The following is a 15,777-nucleotide window of genomic DNA, read 5'->3' as shown; positions in this document are numbered from 1 at the left end:
GTGGTGTCATCTGCATATCTGAGCTTATTGATATTTCTCCCGCCAATCTTGATTCCAGCCTGTGCTTCTTCCAGTCCAGCATTTCTCATGACGTACTCTGCATAAAAGTTAAATAAACAGGGTGACAATATACAGCCTTGACGAACTCCTTTTCCTATCTGGAACCAGTCTGTTGTTCCATGTCCAGTTCTAACTGTTGCTTCCTGACCTACATACAGATTTCTCAAGAGGCAGATCAGGTGGTCTGGAATTCCCATCTCTTTCAGAATTTTCCACAGTTTATTGTGATCCACACAGTCAAAGGCTTTGGCATAGTCAATAAAGCAGAAATAGATGTTTTTCTGGAACTCTTTGCTTTTTCCATGATCCAGCGGACGTTGGCAATTTGATCTCTGGTTCACCTGCCTTTTCCAAAACCAGCTTAAACATCAGGAAGTTCACGGTTCACGTATTGCTGAAGCCTGGCTTGGAGAATTTTGAGCATTACTTTACTAGCATGTGAGATGAGTGCAATTGTGCAGTAGTTTGAGCATTCTTTGGCATTGCGTTTCTTTGGGATTGGAATGAAAATTGACCTTTTCCAGTCCTGTGGCCACTGCTGGGTTTTCCAAATTTGCTAGCATATTGAGTGCAGCACTTTAACAGCATTATCTTTCAGGATTTGAAATAGTTCCACTGGAATTCCATCACCTCCACTAGCTTTGTTCGTAGTGATGCTTCCTAAGGCCCACTTGACTTCACATTCCAGGATGTCTGGCTCTAGGTGAGTGATCACATCATTGTGATTATCTGGGTTGTGAAGATCTTTTTTGTACAGTTCTTCTGTGTATTCTTGCCACCTCTTCTTAATATCTTCTGCTTCTGATAGGTCCATACCATTTCTGTCCTTTATCGAGCTCAGCTTTGCATGAAATGTTCCCTTGGTATCTCTAATTTTCTTGAAGAGATCTCTAGTCTTTCCCATTCTATTGTTTTCCTCTATTTCTTTGCACTGATCACTGAGGAAGTCTTTCTTCTCTCTTCTTGCTATTCTTTGGAACTCTGCATTCAGATGTTTATATTTTTCCTTTTCTCCTTTGCTTTTCTCTTCTCTTCTTTTCACAGCTATTTGTAAGGCCTCCCCAGACAGCCATTTTGCTTTTCTGCATTTCTTTTCCATGGGAATGGTCTTGATCCCTGTCTCCTGTACAATGTCACGAACCTCATTCCATAGTTCATCAAGCACTCTATCAGATCTAGGCCCTTAAATCTATTTCTCACTTCCACTGCATAATCATAAGGGATTTGATTTAGGTCATATCTGAATGGTCTAGTGATTTTCCCTATTTTCTTCAATTTAAGTCTGAATTTGGTAACAAGGAGTTCATAATCTGAGCCACAGTCAGCTCCCAGTCTTGTTTTTGTTGACTGTATAGAGCTTCTCCATCTTTGGCTGCAAAGAACATAATCAATCTGATTTCGGTGTTGACCATCTGGTGATGTCCATGTGTAGAGTCTTCTCTCGTGTTGTTGAAAGAGGGTGTTTGCTATGACCAGTGCATTTTCTTGGCAAAACTCTATTAATTATGCATAGAAAACAACAACAACAAAAAAAGGGAATATAATAGAAAAAATAAAGACATCAAAAGCAGTTTGTTTTTTTTTTAAATACCAATAAAAGCAATATCAGGAATGAATGAGAGACATAATAATACATATTCCAAATTTCAAAAGTATAATAAGGAACTAAATGAACTTTAATTCAAAAACTTTAATGCCAAAAAATTTAACAAATCAAAAGACAAACGCTCTGACAGATTTAAAACTACCAAAATTCAACTAAGAAGAAACAAAAAACCCAAATAACTTTCCATTAACTTGCCATTTAAAACCTTTCTACAAAGAAAACCATCCCAGATTACAAGACTCTTAAATTCTTCTAAACATTTCAAAGGAGTAAAAGTTTGTCGCTCAGTAATGTCTGCCTCTTTGCAACTCCATGGACTACAGCCTGCCAGGCTCCTCTGTCCATGGGATTCTCCAGGCAAGAATACTGGAGTGGGTAGCCATTTCCTTCTCCAGGGGATCTTTCCAACCCAGGGATCAAACCTGGGTCTCCTGCATTGCAGTTGGATTATTTACCATCTGAATCATTTGAAAACATAATACTAATTCTACACAAACTCCTCCAGAACATAAAAGAGGAACTCCTCCCAACTCATTCCACAGTATGAAGCCAGAGTTGCCCTGATAGCAAACCATTACAAAAATGAGAAAGGGAAAAAAGGAAATTACAGATAATATCCATGAGGAGTACAGATGCAAAAATCTTCAAGATTTAGTAAATTAAATCTAGCAACATACAAAAAGACCCTATTAAAATGTATCTAACAGGCACTCAAATATTAGGAAATAAATAATTTAGGTTTATTTCATAAGTTGTGGCTTACCCTATATTATCATTTGACTCATATTAAGGACACGACTGAGCGACTGAACTGAACTAAAGGACATTTACATTTTTAAATTAACTCTTGTTCCTGAACTTATAGGGTCATTTTTCAAACATTCAGAGCAATAAAAACCAAATCAAATCTTACTAAAATACATATGCAAAACAACACAATTAACAAGGGCTGGAAATTTTTATTACACAAGCTTGAACAGATTTAGGGACTTATATCAGAATACACATTATTTTATTTGTATAAATTTGTATTATAGGCCTAATTCTCCCTTTTACTCTAAAGAAAACTTTAGTAATTCTTCTAAGCAAGTGCTTCTGTAACTAAGCAACATAGACAACACTGTGTGTATTCTTTGAATGGCTAGCATGCTATCATTAGAGCACAAAGACTGCCCTCTTCCCTACACCACAGCAGAGTGGGAAGTCAAATGTATCCTCTGGTTCAGTCAGATCTTTCCAAGATGGTTCAAATGCTGTTTTTCCCCTCTGTTATCTCCTCCTTTAGCAATAATAACAACTTTTCCAGGTTTCTGTTGTTTTAGTGAAACACCGGACAATTTGACAATGGCACCCCACTCCAGTACTCTTGCCTGGGAAATCCCATGGACAGCGGAGCCTGGTAGGCTACAGTCCATGGGGTCGCGAAGAGTTGGACCCGACTGAGCAACTTCACTTTCACTTTTCACTTTCATGCACTGGAGAAGGAAATGGCAACCCACTCCAGTATTCTTGCCTGGAGAATCCCAGGGACGGAGGAGCCTGATGGGCTGCCATGGGGCTGCACAGAGTCAGACATGACTGACGTGACTTAGCAGCAGCAGCAACTAAATTAACAGTTCATTTCTAGGTCTGTAAGGTTTCTTGCTGATTTCCAGTGAAAAAAAGTTATTTATTAACAACTATGAATTCCCTTTCCTGATTTCTCTTGCCTGCCAAACTAAGTTACTCATTAGCACTTGTACAAAACAGTCAAATGAGATCATTAAATAATGTTACCTGGACCATGAAAGCAACTGCAGCACCCCTGACAGTCCTGAGAGAATTTCAAGAATTTTAGGAACTAAGGGTTACAATTTGAGTTAATATTAAAAATTGGGTAATAGTGTTGGGCTTCATTAAATTCACTTCAAGCCACATTTATTGAAAGTATTGGTCACTCGGTCATGTCCAACTCTTTGCAACCCCATGGACTGTAGCCTGCCAGGGACCTCTGTCCATGGAATTCTCCAGGCAAGAATACTGGAGGGGATAACCATTCCCTTCTTCAGGGTATCTTCCCGACCCAGGGATCGAAACTGAGTCTCCTGCACTGCAGGTAGACTCTACCATCTGAGCCACCAAGGAAGCCCTTCAACATTTATTGAAAGCCTACCATTTATTATCTAAAAAAATTTACAGAAAACTACATAATAGGGAATTAAAATCTCTAAGGTCTCTTCGATAATTAAAAAAACTGATTCTTAGTATTTTTTTATATATTGATTATACACATATATACATTTATTATATATTACTTGACATAAAATATAACTGCAGTACTGTAGTATAAACAGTAGAAAACTGATTTTGTTTTCAATAAGTGTTAATGAGTCATATGGGTTAAAAAATTGCTATTTCTAATTTCTCATATATCTGAATGCTGTGAGAGTTTTTTAAATGGGTAAAAATGATCTGGGTTCTCAAAAAGCATGTATAACATAGCAGATCATTCTCTAAGACAATTTACCCACTCAAAATTGTGTACAATATAAATGATCTAGCACTTCACTGAACAGAAAATATAGGATGAATATTTTTTTTTAAAAAAGATTCCCTCTAACTTAGCTATTTTATAAAGAATAATGAATAGGAGGAAACTTTAAAGAGAAGAAATTTTAAAACTAGTCTTTTAATTCACTGAAGGAAAAGTTCTAGAAATATTGAATGAATGTCTAGTGCGTGCTTAGTCACGTCCAACTCTCTGTGACCCTCTGGACTGTGGCCCACCAGGCTCCTCTATCAAAGGGATTTTTCAGACAAGAATACTGGAATGGGTTGCCATTTCTTTCTCCAAGGGATATTCCCGACCAAGGGATCCAACCCAGGTCTCCTGCATTGCAGGCAGATTCTTTACCCACTGAGCCATGGGGGAAGTCCTATAGTATTACTAGTAAGAGACAAAGATGGAGTTTATTTCTCGTTTCAAAGAGTAATCATTTCCTTTCTAGAAGAATAAAACCCTTTAAAACTTCATTGTTCAGAATTACCTGAACTAAAGTGACAGATTATTCAAAATGAAAACCTGATAACCTTTACTCTAATTTACTGAAGCAAAAAAAAAATTTTACAAAAGCACATCTCTAACATGAAACTCAAAGGAACCAGGCAGGGAAGAGGATGGGGTAAGAGAGTGGTTATTTATTGTTTTCCCTCTGAAAATATGACTTCTTGAGTGACTTGGTGTTCAGTGAGGAGTCTTTTTCAAGATTAAATATGGTGAAAGGAGATGTGGGCAGGAAGAATGATATACTGGTCTAAAAGAGAAAGCAATGCCTAAGGTTTCCATCTATCTATTTAACACAAAAAGATAGTACATTTACTTTATCTGTCCACACCTTATCATACAAAAGGAAAAAAATAAATTCAGTATCACCAAATGAAGAGTTTTCCTGACTATTCTCTAATATATTATGATCTTCAGTAAGGATCCTTCAGAAAGGATCTTTCAGTATCCTTTCACTGTTTTATGCCAATGTTCACCCACGTGAATATGCATCATTGGTATCAAATCACATGGCATTAATAAAGATGTCATTAATACTTAAACAGGTATTCAGTTTTTAATATAATTTCCTTATAAACACAACAGAGCTGCTAAATTTCAAATATGCTAAACTAAATACTACTACGCTATGTTTCACAAATTTCAAATTTCTCATACTTACCAAATATACTGCTGAACAAACCAGATAGCATGAATCAAGGTTTTATACTCATAAAAACAACAAAGAATAAGTACCATATGTGTGTGTGTATATATATATATATAAATATATATATATATAAATAATGTAGAGCTAAACTTCTAAAAATGCAAGTTTAACAAATGGTAATTAGTATATATAATGAACATAATGAAGTGTACATTCTCTTGTTATGATCTTCAACAATAAGTCAAATTACATTAAAGATGTCAAACTTTTCAAAATGTCAAATTCCATTTCATTTGATCTTGGTGCATGAGTCTTTTTAATAAGCATTCTTAAAAGAGCTCAGGATTTGCAGGAGGGTGGGGGGGTGCTGTAATTTAAAAATCAGAAAAGCAAGATCTGCATCACAGAAAACAGTTATTTCTGTCTTTCCTTTAAAACAAAAGATAGCTTTCAAAAATTAAAAACAAATCAATAATCACAGAACTATAAATAAAAAACATATAAGATACCACTTCACACTCATGGAATGGCTACATTAAAATAGCTAACACAAGTGTTGAGGATGTAGAGGAATTGGAACCCTCATACACTGCTGATGGAAATGTAAGATGGTGCAGTAACTTAAGAAAATAGTCTAGTAGTTCCTCAAAAGATTAAACATAGAGTTACTATATGACTCAGTAATTCCTCTTCTAGGTATACACCCAAGAGAAATGAAAACAAATGTCTATACAAAAACTTACACACAAATGTTCATAGTAATTTTATTCCTAACAGTCAAAAGGTGAAAGCAACCCAAATGTTCAACAACTGATGAGTAGATAAATAAAATGTGGTATAATATACAATGGAATATTATTCAGCAATAAAAAGAACAATATATTGATAGATGCTACAATCTGGATGAATTTTGAAAACATTTTGCTAAGTGAAAGAAACCACTCACCAAAGACTATATATTTTATTATTCCAATTATTAGAACTGGAGAATTCCATGGACAGAGGAGCCTGGTAGGCTACAGTCCACAGGATCACAAAGAGTCGGACATGACTGAAGCAACTTAGCATGCACACACCACAATAGGCAAATCTACAGAAACAGAAAGTAGATTAATGCTTGAATAGGTCTAAGGGGTTGGAAGAAAATGGGGCTGGGGTGGGGTGATTGCCAAAGAGTACAGAGTTTCTCTCTGGAGTAATGAAAATGTCCTGTAATTGTTTGTGATAGTGAACAACTTTGTGAACATGCTAAAAAACCACTAAATTGTATTCTTCAAATGCATTAATCATACGGCATGTGAATTATATCTGAATTAAGCTATTAATCTGTCAACATGTCAGCAAATTTGGAAAACAGCAGTGGCCACAGGATTGGAGAAGGTCAGTTTTCATTCCAATCGAAAAGAAGGGCAATGCCAAAGAATGTTCAAACCACCATACAATTGCACTCATTTCACATGCTAGTAAGATTATGCTCAAAATCCTTCAAGCTAAGCTTCTGCAGTACATGAACTGAGAACTGCCAGATGTACAAGCTGGATTTAGAAAAGGTAGAGGAACCAGAGATCAAATTACCAGCATCTGTTGGATCATAGAAAAAGCAAGGAATTCCAGAAAAACATCCACTTCTGCTTCACAGACTAAAGCTTTCAGTGTGTGGATCACAACTATAAAAAATTCTTAAAGACATGTGAATACCAGACCACCATATATGTCTCCTGAGAAACCTATATGAAGGTCAAGAAGCAACAGAACCAGAGATGGAACTATGGACTGGAAAAGGAGTGTGTCAAGGCTGTATATTGTCACCCTGCTTATTTAACTTATATGCAGAGTACATTATGGGAAATGCTGGGCTGGATGTATCCCAAGCTAAAATCAAGACTGCCAGGAGAAATATCAACAACCTCAGATATGCAGATGATACCACTCTCATGGCAGAAAGCAAAGAGTTACCAAAGAGCCTCTTGAAAGTGAAAGAGTAGTGAAAAGGCTGCCTTAAAACTCAACATTCAAAAAACTGAGATCATGTCATCTGGTTCCAACACTTCACGGCAAACAGAAGGGGGAAAAGTGGAAAGCAGTGACAGATTTTATTTTCTTGGGCTACAAAATCACTGCAGATGGTGACTGCAGCCACAAAATTAAAAGATGCTTGCTCCTTGGCAGAAAAGCTATGACAAAGCTAGACAGCACCCTAAAAGCAGAGACATCACTTTGCTGACAAATATCCATATAATCAATGGTATGATTTTTCCACAGTCATGTATGGATGTGAGCACTGGACCATAAAGAAGGCTAAGCACTGAAGAACTAATGCTTTCCAATTGTGGTGCTAGAGAAGATTCCTGAGTCCCTTGGACTGCAAGAGGATCAAACCAGCTAATCCTAAAGGAAATCAACCCTGAATATTCATCGGAAGGACTGATGCTGAAGCTGAAGCTCCAATACTTTGGCCACCTGACATGAAGAGCTGACTCAACTGGGAAAGACCCTGATGCTGGGAAAGACTGAGGGCAGGAGAAGAAGGGCACAACAGAGGATGAGGTTGTTGGATCGCATCACCAACTCAATGGACATGACTCCAGGAGATAGTGAAGGACAGAGAAGCCTGGTGTGCTACAGTCCATGAGGTTGCAAAGTCAGATGGCATCCACTTCTAGACACTGGAAGCAGTACAGTGAGACCTAGAGTCAAACTGTGACTTTGCCAACTTCTTACCATATGACCTTTAGTAAATTATCTAATCTCACTCAATTTTCAGTTCCTTTCTCAGCATAGAGAAAAGTACTTATTTCACTGGATTACTATAAGAATTTAATGAGATAACAAAGTTACATGTAAAAAACAGTGTATGTTATACAACATACTGTGCTCAAACAACAGCTATTCATATTATTCCAACTATTTTATTTTTACTAGACCTTTATTTTCTTGTTCCCATAAGGAAATACATAATGCAGACTTCTGCAAGGTTTGTCCCAAATCCATGCATCTAAAGTAAACCTTATAAATTTTAATTCCTTATAAGAAATATTATTTTATTTTTTAAAGTAATTTACTTTCTATCTGATGCCTTGCCTGGAATATGAATGACATTTATGAAGTTACTATTTTCATAGAAATACAGAAATTAAAAGAACACAAAATTCAATGTCACTAATGGTTGGGGGGTACTCATTAAAAAACAAATTGTGTTTATTTTTAAAATTGCAAATTTAGAAATAAAGGTCCAAAGATTAGGCAGCCACAAAAATCAACCTAATTAAATAAAATTTGCCAATAAATGCATTACTTTATAGTAAAAATATTTTATCCATATGCTTAAAAACAAAGTGAAGTAAATTTAAAGTCCAATGAAATAATTTCCTGTTTAAGAAATGAATGTTCTTAATTCCCAGGTAATTTGATAACATTTCTACATAAAGTCCTTAATGAAAAACTCTCATATGAATGAAAGTCAACATTTTAGACTGAAGTGTAACATGCACAAAACATTAAGTACAAAGACAGCAAATAACATTTTATATGTCTACCTAAAAATTCAGCATTACATTCCCCAAAAACTTATAATTCTATTCTACAATGAATCACATAAACAGGTCAAATTTTGATCAAATCAAGTACAGAATCAAAAGTCATTCAACAATCACATTCCTATCTGAAAACATGGAAAAGAGCCTTTCCACTCAAATTTTCAGGAATATTTTAATATCTTATAAGTGTGTCATACTTTATAAATCTTTGAGAAAAATCAATCATGGATTTCTAAATATATTTAATTAAACCAAAATTAAATTAAGATTTTAAGTTTCTGGCTAGAGCTAAATATAATAGAACACCATACCTAAAATATAAATTACATTTTTTTCAAAGCTAAACAAAAAATTTTTAAATGCCCACAGAGTATTGTATCTCTACAAAGCTGCACAGCCTAAAAACAAAGTTTCTTTTATCACTCGTAAGACCAACACTTAAGGCAACAATATATTTAACTAACCTGTTTTATTCAGAATAAATCTTTCACCCACAAAAAAAGAAACTTATCTTTAAAAGTTACATAATCAATTTTTATGTCAAGTTTTTGAACTCTCATAAAAAGGGCCTACAAAGACAATACCTTTATCAATTTCTCAAATCTGGTAAATCAACAATTTACTATATTCCAAAAGTTGCTGAAAAAATTTTAATTAAAAATATCAAACAAGTAACTTTTTACTGACTTGTTTACACATGTATATTTCCTATTTTTTTATCCATCTATCCATTCTTTTAAAAGCATTCCCCCTTTTTTTAGTACATATAGCTTTAGGTGTAAAAATAAGAATGAAAGCTATCAAAATACTAAGTGTTGACATTAACTATAGCTGCCTCTGTACTTTTCTGCATCCTCAGAGTGTTTTTAATGAACATGTAAGTATTTTCAAAATGAAAAAATTTTTCAACTTGCTTACCACCCAGCTTATTCACAAGACTCTTACATGCCAATCTTTTGTGGTAAATTAGGTAGAAAAGAGATGTGAATTTAAACAAACATTTTCAGGTAAAAAGGAAAATGTCAGAAAATGGGAAAACATAGCCTTAAAGCGTCTTACATAATGCTATCTGTAAATACTTTAAAAGCAGATGGTTAACAACTAAAAACTTTGGCAAGAATTTTTTTCTGCTTCAAATTTACTATTTCCCAATGAAAATGAAAGTAGATTAGTTTTGTGTGAAAAAGGCCCAATTGCATTTACGTTCTAAGTCATTTTCTAGGTCTATAAAATGATCTCAAACCATGTACTATTAATATCATAAAACCGATTAAAGCAAGCTAAAGACAGAACTTAGAAACTAATTAGTTTTTTTTTTTTTTTTTAGGCAAGTTATTAGACACTTTCTGATATGGAAAAGAACTCAACGAAACTATTTAGCATAATAAATACTATAAATAATAAAAGTAATGCAAGGCCTCTTACCAATTTCAGCAGGTAGTTGTTTGATTTTGTTCTCTCGAATGCTAAGCATGCTGAGTTTTGACAGGTTTTTGATGTCTTTTTCCACAGTAGTTATACGATTAAAGCGAAGATAAAGAGTGGTGAGAGAATCTAGCCTATACACCACTGAAGGAATTTCTCTCAGTTTATTATGCCTTAAATCAAGCATCCGCAGCTTCTTCAAGTTATCGAGAGAGTCAGGCAAACTGGTAAGTGAATTTTCACTTAGAGCCAGTGTCATGAGATTTACTAGACAGCCCACTTCCGCTGGGAGGGACTGTAATTTGTTGCTATATAAATAAAGTTCTGTTAATTGAGTCAACTCCTTGATTGATGATGGCAATATGTGTATAGACCTCTTGGATAAGTCCAAACGCATTGAGTTCTCTTCTCGGCATTTGTTGAGCTCTTTAATCACCTCTGCATTGCTAGACTTTTTTCTAGTCCCAGGTGCTGGATTTGGCCGTTTGATCGTATTATCAACCGAAAAAGCCACCCCTGGCTGGGCAGCACTGGAGTCCTTCTTTCCATCTTTGGCATCTTTCCCTTTGGTCTTAGGTTCTTTTTCTTTGCTCTCTTTCCCAAAACCTCCAGAGGCTTTTGCCTCCTTTTCTCTTTCCTTGGCTGATGGTGCTTTGGGATCTTTCTCTTTAGAGTCTTTTTCTTTTCCTAAACTACTACTCATGGTGACTCAAGCTAGGGCAAAAACTACATGAACTCCTTTTATTTACCAACAAAAGAAATTCAAAGATGAAGAGACAAAGATCCTACACAGTCAAAAAAGGTGTTGGCTTGAAGAAGTAATCTCCATCTGTTACATGCTGGATCTAAAACCACTATGCCCATTTCTGATAACTCATTCCAACTGGTAAAATGGTGCTGGTCAATCAATGATTCATTAGAATTCCTGAAATATAATACAGAGAGAGTATTAAATTACTTTAGGTTATCATTTATATTAAGTAAATTGGTGCTGCAAACAATCTTACTGACAATTTTGCTATTTTCCTATGATTTGAAACAGTAATAATATTGAACACCTCCTACTTTACAAAACCCATTAAAAAACTAAAAATTAATAAAACAGATTCTAACTTTGAGGAATTTACAATCTAACAGGAAGAGGTAAGATAAGAACAAGTAATCAAAATGCAAAATTCTAAAGTGATGAAACATGGAGAAATCACCACAGCAGCTAATGTCTAAGTACTTTCTATGAACAAACACCACTGCAAGGAATTTACAAACATTAATTCTATATCAGCCCTGAGATAAATCCTTACCCCTATCTTACACACAGGGACAACTGAGGCACAGAAATATCTTTAAATAACCAGCTTTGTGATCTTGGCAAAGTAATGAAACTAAGATTCCAAAATGGTGGTACACTCCCTACATGCCTAACTACTACAGTAAAACTGCTATATCTGCAGCTAATTAACAAACAGTTTCAAGCAAAAGGAAAGACTTGAAAGGCAATCATGACAGAATGGAGAGCAGTGGAGTAAAGGAACAAAATTGAGATACATATGGAAAACAGCAAATACATCAGGAAAGGGGCTCTAAGTACCCCTTTTGAGAAACAATAACAGAGCAATATCCATGAAACCTATATTCTAGGAACTGAAAAGGTAACTTTTCAGTTGACAGTGAGAAGGATTAAGGGTTCTTAGAAACAGGAACAGTTCACTGGTAAAAATGACTGACCAAAATGACCCACAAAGGTTGAAAATACAAGGGGAGATGGAAGTAAGACAACACTAGGCTAATATGATCTATTCTTGGTATAAGACTAGAATGTTGATCATCACATTTAATAATTAGTTACTCAGAAAAACACATCAATAAGCCACATATACTAAATATATTCCCTAGTCTTACCTTAAATGCATATGTGAAAGCTTTACAATACTGAATCTTAAATTACAATAAAAGACTTCTGATTCCATACAAGTTAGAATAATAATAATTCCATACAAGTTAGAAAAATATTCTGTTTTTCACATTAATTGTAACTTAAAACCCTGACAAAACACATGAAGCAACTAGCAGAATATTCTGAAAGGTAGATACAAGAAGACAGACTGGTAGTAAAGGACAAGGAAACCTGGAGGACTGCAGTCCATGGGGTCCCAAAGAGTTAGACATGACTTGGTGACTGAACAAGAAGAACTAAAGAACAAACAGAGATAAATACAATAACTGAAATGAAAAATACACTAGAAGGAATCTACAGCTGAATAACTGAAGTAGAAGAACAGATAAGTGACATGGAAGACAGAATGGTGGAAATCACTGCCATGGAAAAGAAAAAATAAGAATAAAAAGAAATTAAGACAGTCTGAGAGACCTCTGGACAACATTAAATGCATCAACATTCGCATTATAGGGGTCCCAGAAGGAGAATAGAGAGAGAATCAACCTGAGAAAATATCTGAAGAGATAATAGCGAAAAACATCCCTAACATGGGAAAGGAAACAGTCACCCAAGTCCAGGAAGCTCAGAGTCTCAGGCAGAATAAACCCAAGGAAGAACATGCCAAGACACACAGTAATTAAAGGGGAAAAAAAATTAAAAGCAACAAAGGAAAAATGATAAATAACATACAAGTGAATTCCCATATGGTTATCATCTGATTGATTTCTCAGCAAAACTCTGCAGGCCCAAGGGGAGTGGTATGACATATTTAAAGTGATAAAAGGGAAAAACCTACAACCAAGAATATGCTAGGAGTTCCCTGGTGGTCCAGTGGCTAAGACTCTGCAATCCCAGTGCAGGGACCCAGGTTCGATCCCTGGTCAAGGATCTAGACCCCACATGTCACAACTAAGATGTGATGCAGCCAAATAAATTAAAAAAAAAAAAGAATACTGTACCCATCAAGGCTCTCAGTCAGATGTGACAGAGACATCAAATGTTTTACAGACAAGCAAAAGCTAACCAGCACCACCAGACCAGCTTTGCAACAAATGATAAGGGAACTTTTCTAGGTGGGAAACAGACCAGCAAACTTAAAACAACCTTGCACATATATTAGACTGCTATATCAAAACCTCATGGGAACAACAAATCCCAAAACTACGATAAACAGACAAAAAAGAAAAAGCAGTCCAAACACACAAAAATGGTCATCAAACGGAAAGAGAACAGAAGAGGAAGGGAAGGAAAAAGGCCTATTAAAAACAAACCCAAAACAAGTGAGAAAATGGTAATAAGAACATACATATTGATAATTATTTTAAATGTAAATGGATAGCTATTCAATAGATATAAAAAAATGAAATTAGAACATTCTCTAACATACACAAAAATAAGCACAAAATGAATGAAAGACCTAAATGTGAGACCAGACACTATAAAACTCTTACAGGAACACATAGGCACTTTCTGACATAAATCGCAGTGATATCTTTTTCGGTCCATCCCCCAAGAGTAGTGGAAATAAAAACAAAAATGAACAAATGGGACCTAATTAAATGTAAAAGCTTTTGCATAACAAAGGAAACCATACAAAACAAAAAGACAACCCACAGAATTGGAGAAAATATTTGCAAATGACATGACCAACAAGGGATTAGTTTCCAAAATTTACAAATAATTCATGGGGCTTAATATCATCAAAACAACTCAATCAAAAAAGGGTATAAGACCTAAATAGACATTTCTCCAAAGAAGATATGCAGATGGCCATGAGGCACATGAAAAGATGTTCAACATCACTAATTATTAGAGAACTGCAAATCAAAACTACATTGAGATATCACCTCACATCAGTCAGAATGGCTATCATCAAAAAATTCACAAACAATAAATGCTAGAGAGAGTGCGGAGAGAAGGGAACTCTCCTACATGGTTGGTGGGAATGTAAACTGGTATAGCCACTGTAGAGAACAGTATGGAGGTTCCTTAAAAAAACGAAAAATAGAGCTATCATAAGATCCTACAACCCTACTCTTGGGCATGCATTAGAATCCGAAAGGACACAAGCACCCCGATTTCTGTACTGTTTACAACAGCCAAGACATGGAAAAAACCTAAGTGTTCAACGACAGAGGACTGGATAAAGAAGATGTGGTATATATAACACAATGGAATAATACTCAGCCATTAAAAAGAATGAAGAAATGCCACTTGCAGCAGCAAACATGGATGGACCCAGAAACTGAGTGAATTAAGTTAGAAGGAGAAAGTGAAATATGATACCACTTCTATGCAGAATCTAAAAAAATGATACAAATGAACCTATTTACAAAACAGAAACAGGCTCATAGAGAACTTATGGTTACCAGGGAAGCGTGGTGGAAAGAGACAGGTAGGGAGTTTAGGACTGACAGGTACACACAATTATATTTAAAATGGATAACCAACAAGAATCTACTCTGCTCAATATTATGTAACAACCTAAACAGGAAAGAGTAGCTCTATATATATGTATAACTGAATCACTTTGCTGTACTCCTGAAACTAACACAACATTTTCACCCACTACATTCCAATATAAAATAAAAAGTTTTAAAAAGACATAAAACATATAAATTGCATAATGATAAAGAATGGTTCCATCTGTATAATGTGTCAATACATACAAATTAATATATATGGTTTGTGAACACATTTATCATACCATGGACAGTCCTGTCTTTTTTTTTTTTTTAATATTTTTGACTTTGAACCAATATTGTACTTGTCATAGTTTTAATTTGTATTTCTTGACATTCATTTTCAAATGTTTGTTGGGCCTTTGTATTTCTACTTGTGTAAATTTTTTAATTCTTTGCCAAAAAAAAAAAAAAAAAAAACACCATACATTTAGACACACAAAGGATTGAGAAACATCAAATTCAGGATGGTGGTTTCTAAGCTGTGGTTCCAAGGTGGCTTCTAAGTTGCAGTTGTAAAGACAACTAAGTAGAACGCTAACCCAATGTTTGACAAGTGGATTTCAGTAGAGTCCAAAGTTATGTTTTCATTTTGAAGCAAATGGGCAAATGAACTCTGAATCCTCTTCTGGCTGTATGAAAGATTTAGAAAGCCATCTTCTTCTACTTATTAGAAGAATATTTAACAAACTATGAGAAATAATACCTATCAAACTGATTAAAAACTAAAAAAAGAATTGTGCTGGTGAGGACACAGAGACACTTATACTCTCATAGACTGCTGATGGGCATACAATCCAGTAAAGACTTTTTGAAAATGTCGCTTCTTCATAATATGATTAATTTGGCATTTTTTGTTTGAATAAAAATATAAATGTATGTGAGAGTTACAAATCTGTGTAATAACACAGAAAAAAATAAAAGAATACACCCTCAAACTGTTCATTTAACTGCTTACCTCTCTCTCTGGAAAAAGATACTGGGTGATGAGAGAGAGAGAGAGACAAGAAAAGGAAATGCCAGGGAATGAGGTAAAGAAATTGAAGTTGAGACCAAATCA

At 35.1% G+C, this 15,777-nt stretch overlaps 1 protein-coding gene across 4 annotated transcripts in view; it reads right to left on the bottom strand.

Moving 5' to 3' along the window:
* SHOC2 (SHOC2 leucine rich repeat scaffold protein) overlaps nt 1-15,777 on the bottom strand; it is an 87,686-nt gene that overhangs the window by 44,473 nt on the left and 27,436 nt on the right. For all 4 annotated transcript variants that reach the window (XM_010820029.4, XM_059881818.1, NM_001101943.1 and 1 more), the window contains 1 exon segment: nt 10,320-11,244. In XM_010820029.4, the coding sequence (XP_010818331.1) occupies nt 10,320-11,022 (703 nt within the window). In that variant the 5' untranslated portion in view covers nt 11,023-11,244.

The sequence above is a fragment of the Bos taurus genome, chromosome 26, assembly GCF_002263795.3.
Source record: "Bos taurus isolate L1 Dominette 01449 registration number 42190680 breed Hereford chromosome 26, ARS-UCD2.0, whole genome shotgun sequence".
NCBI classification, from domain to species: domain Eukaryota; kingdom Metazoa; phylum Chordata; class Mammalia; order Artiodactyla; family Bovidae; genus Bos; species Bos taurus.
Note: the sequence above shows the minus strand (reverse complement) of the source record. Positions and strands in the feature narration are given on the sequence as shown.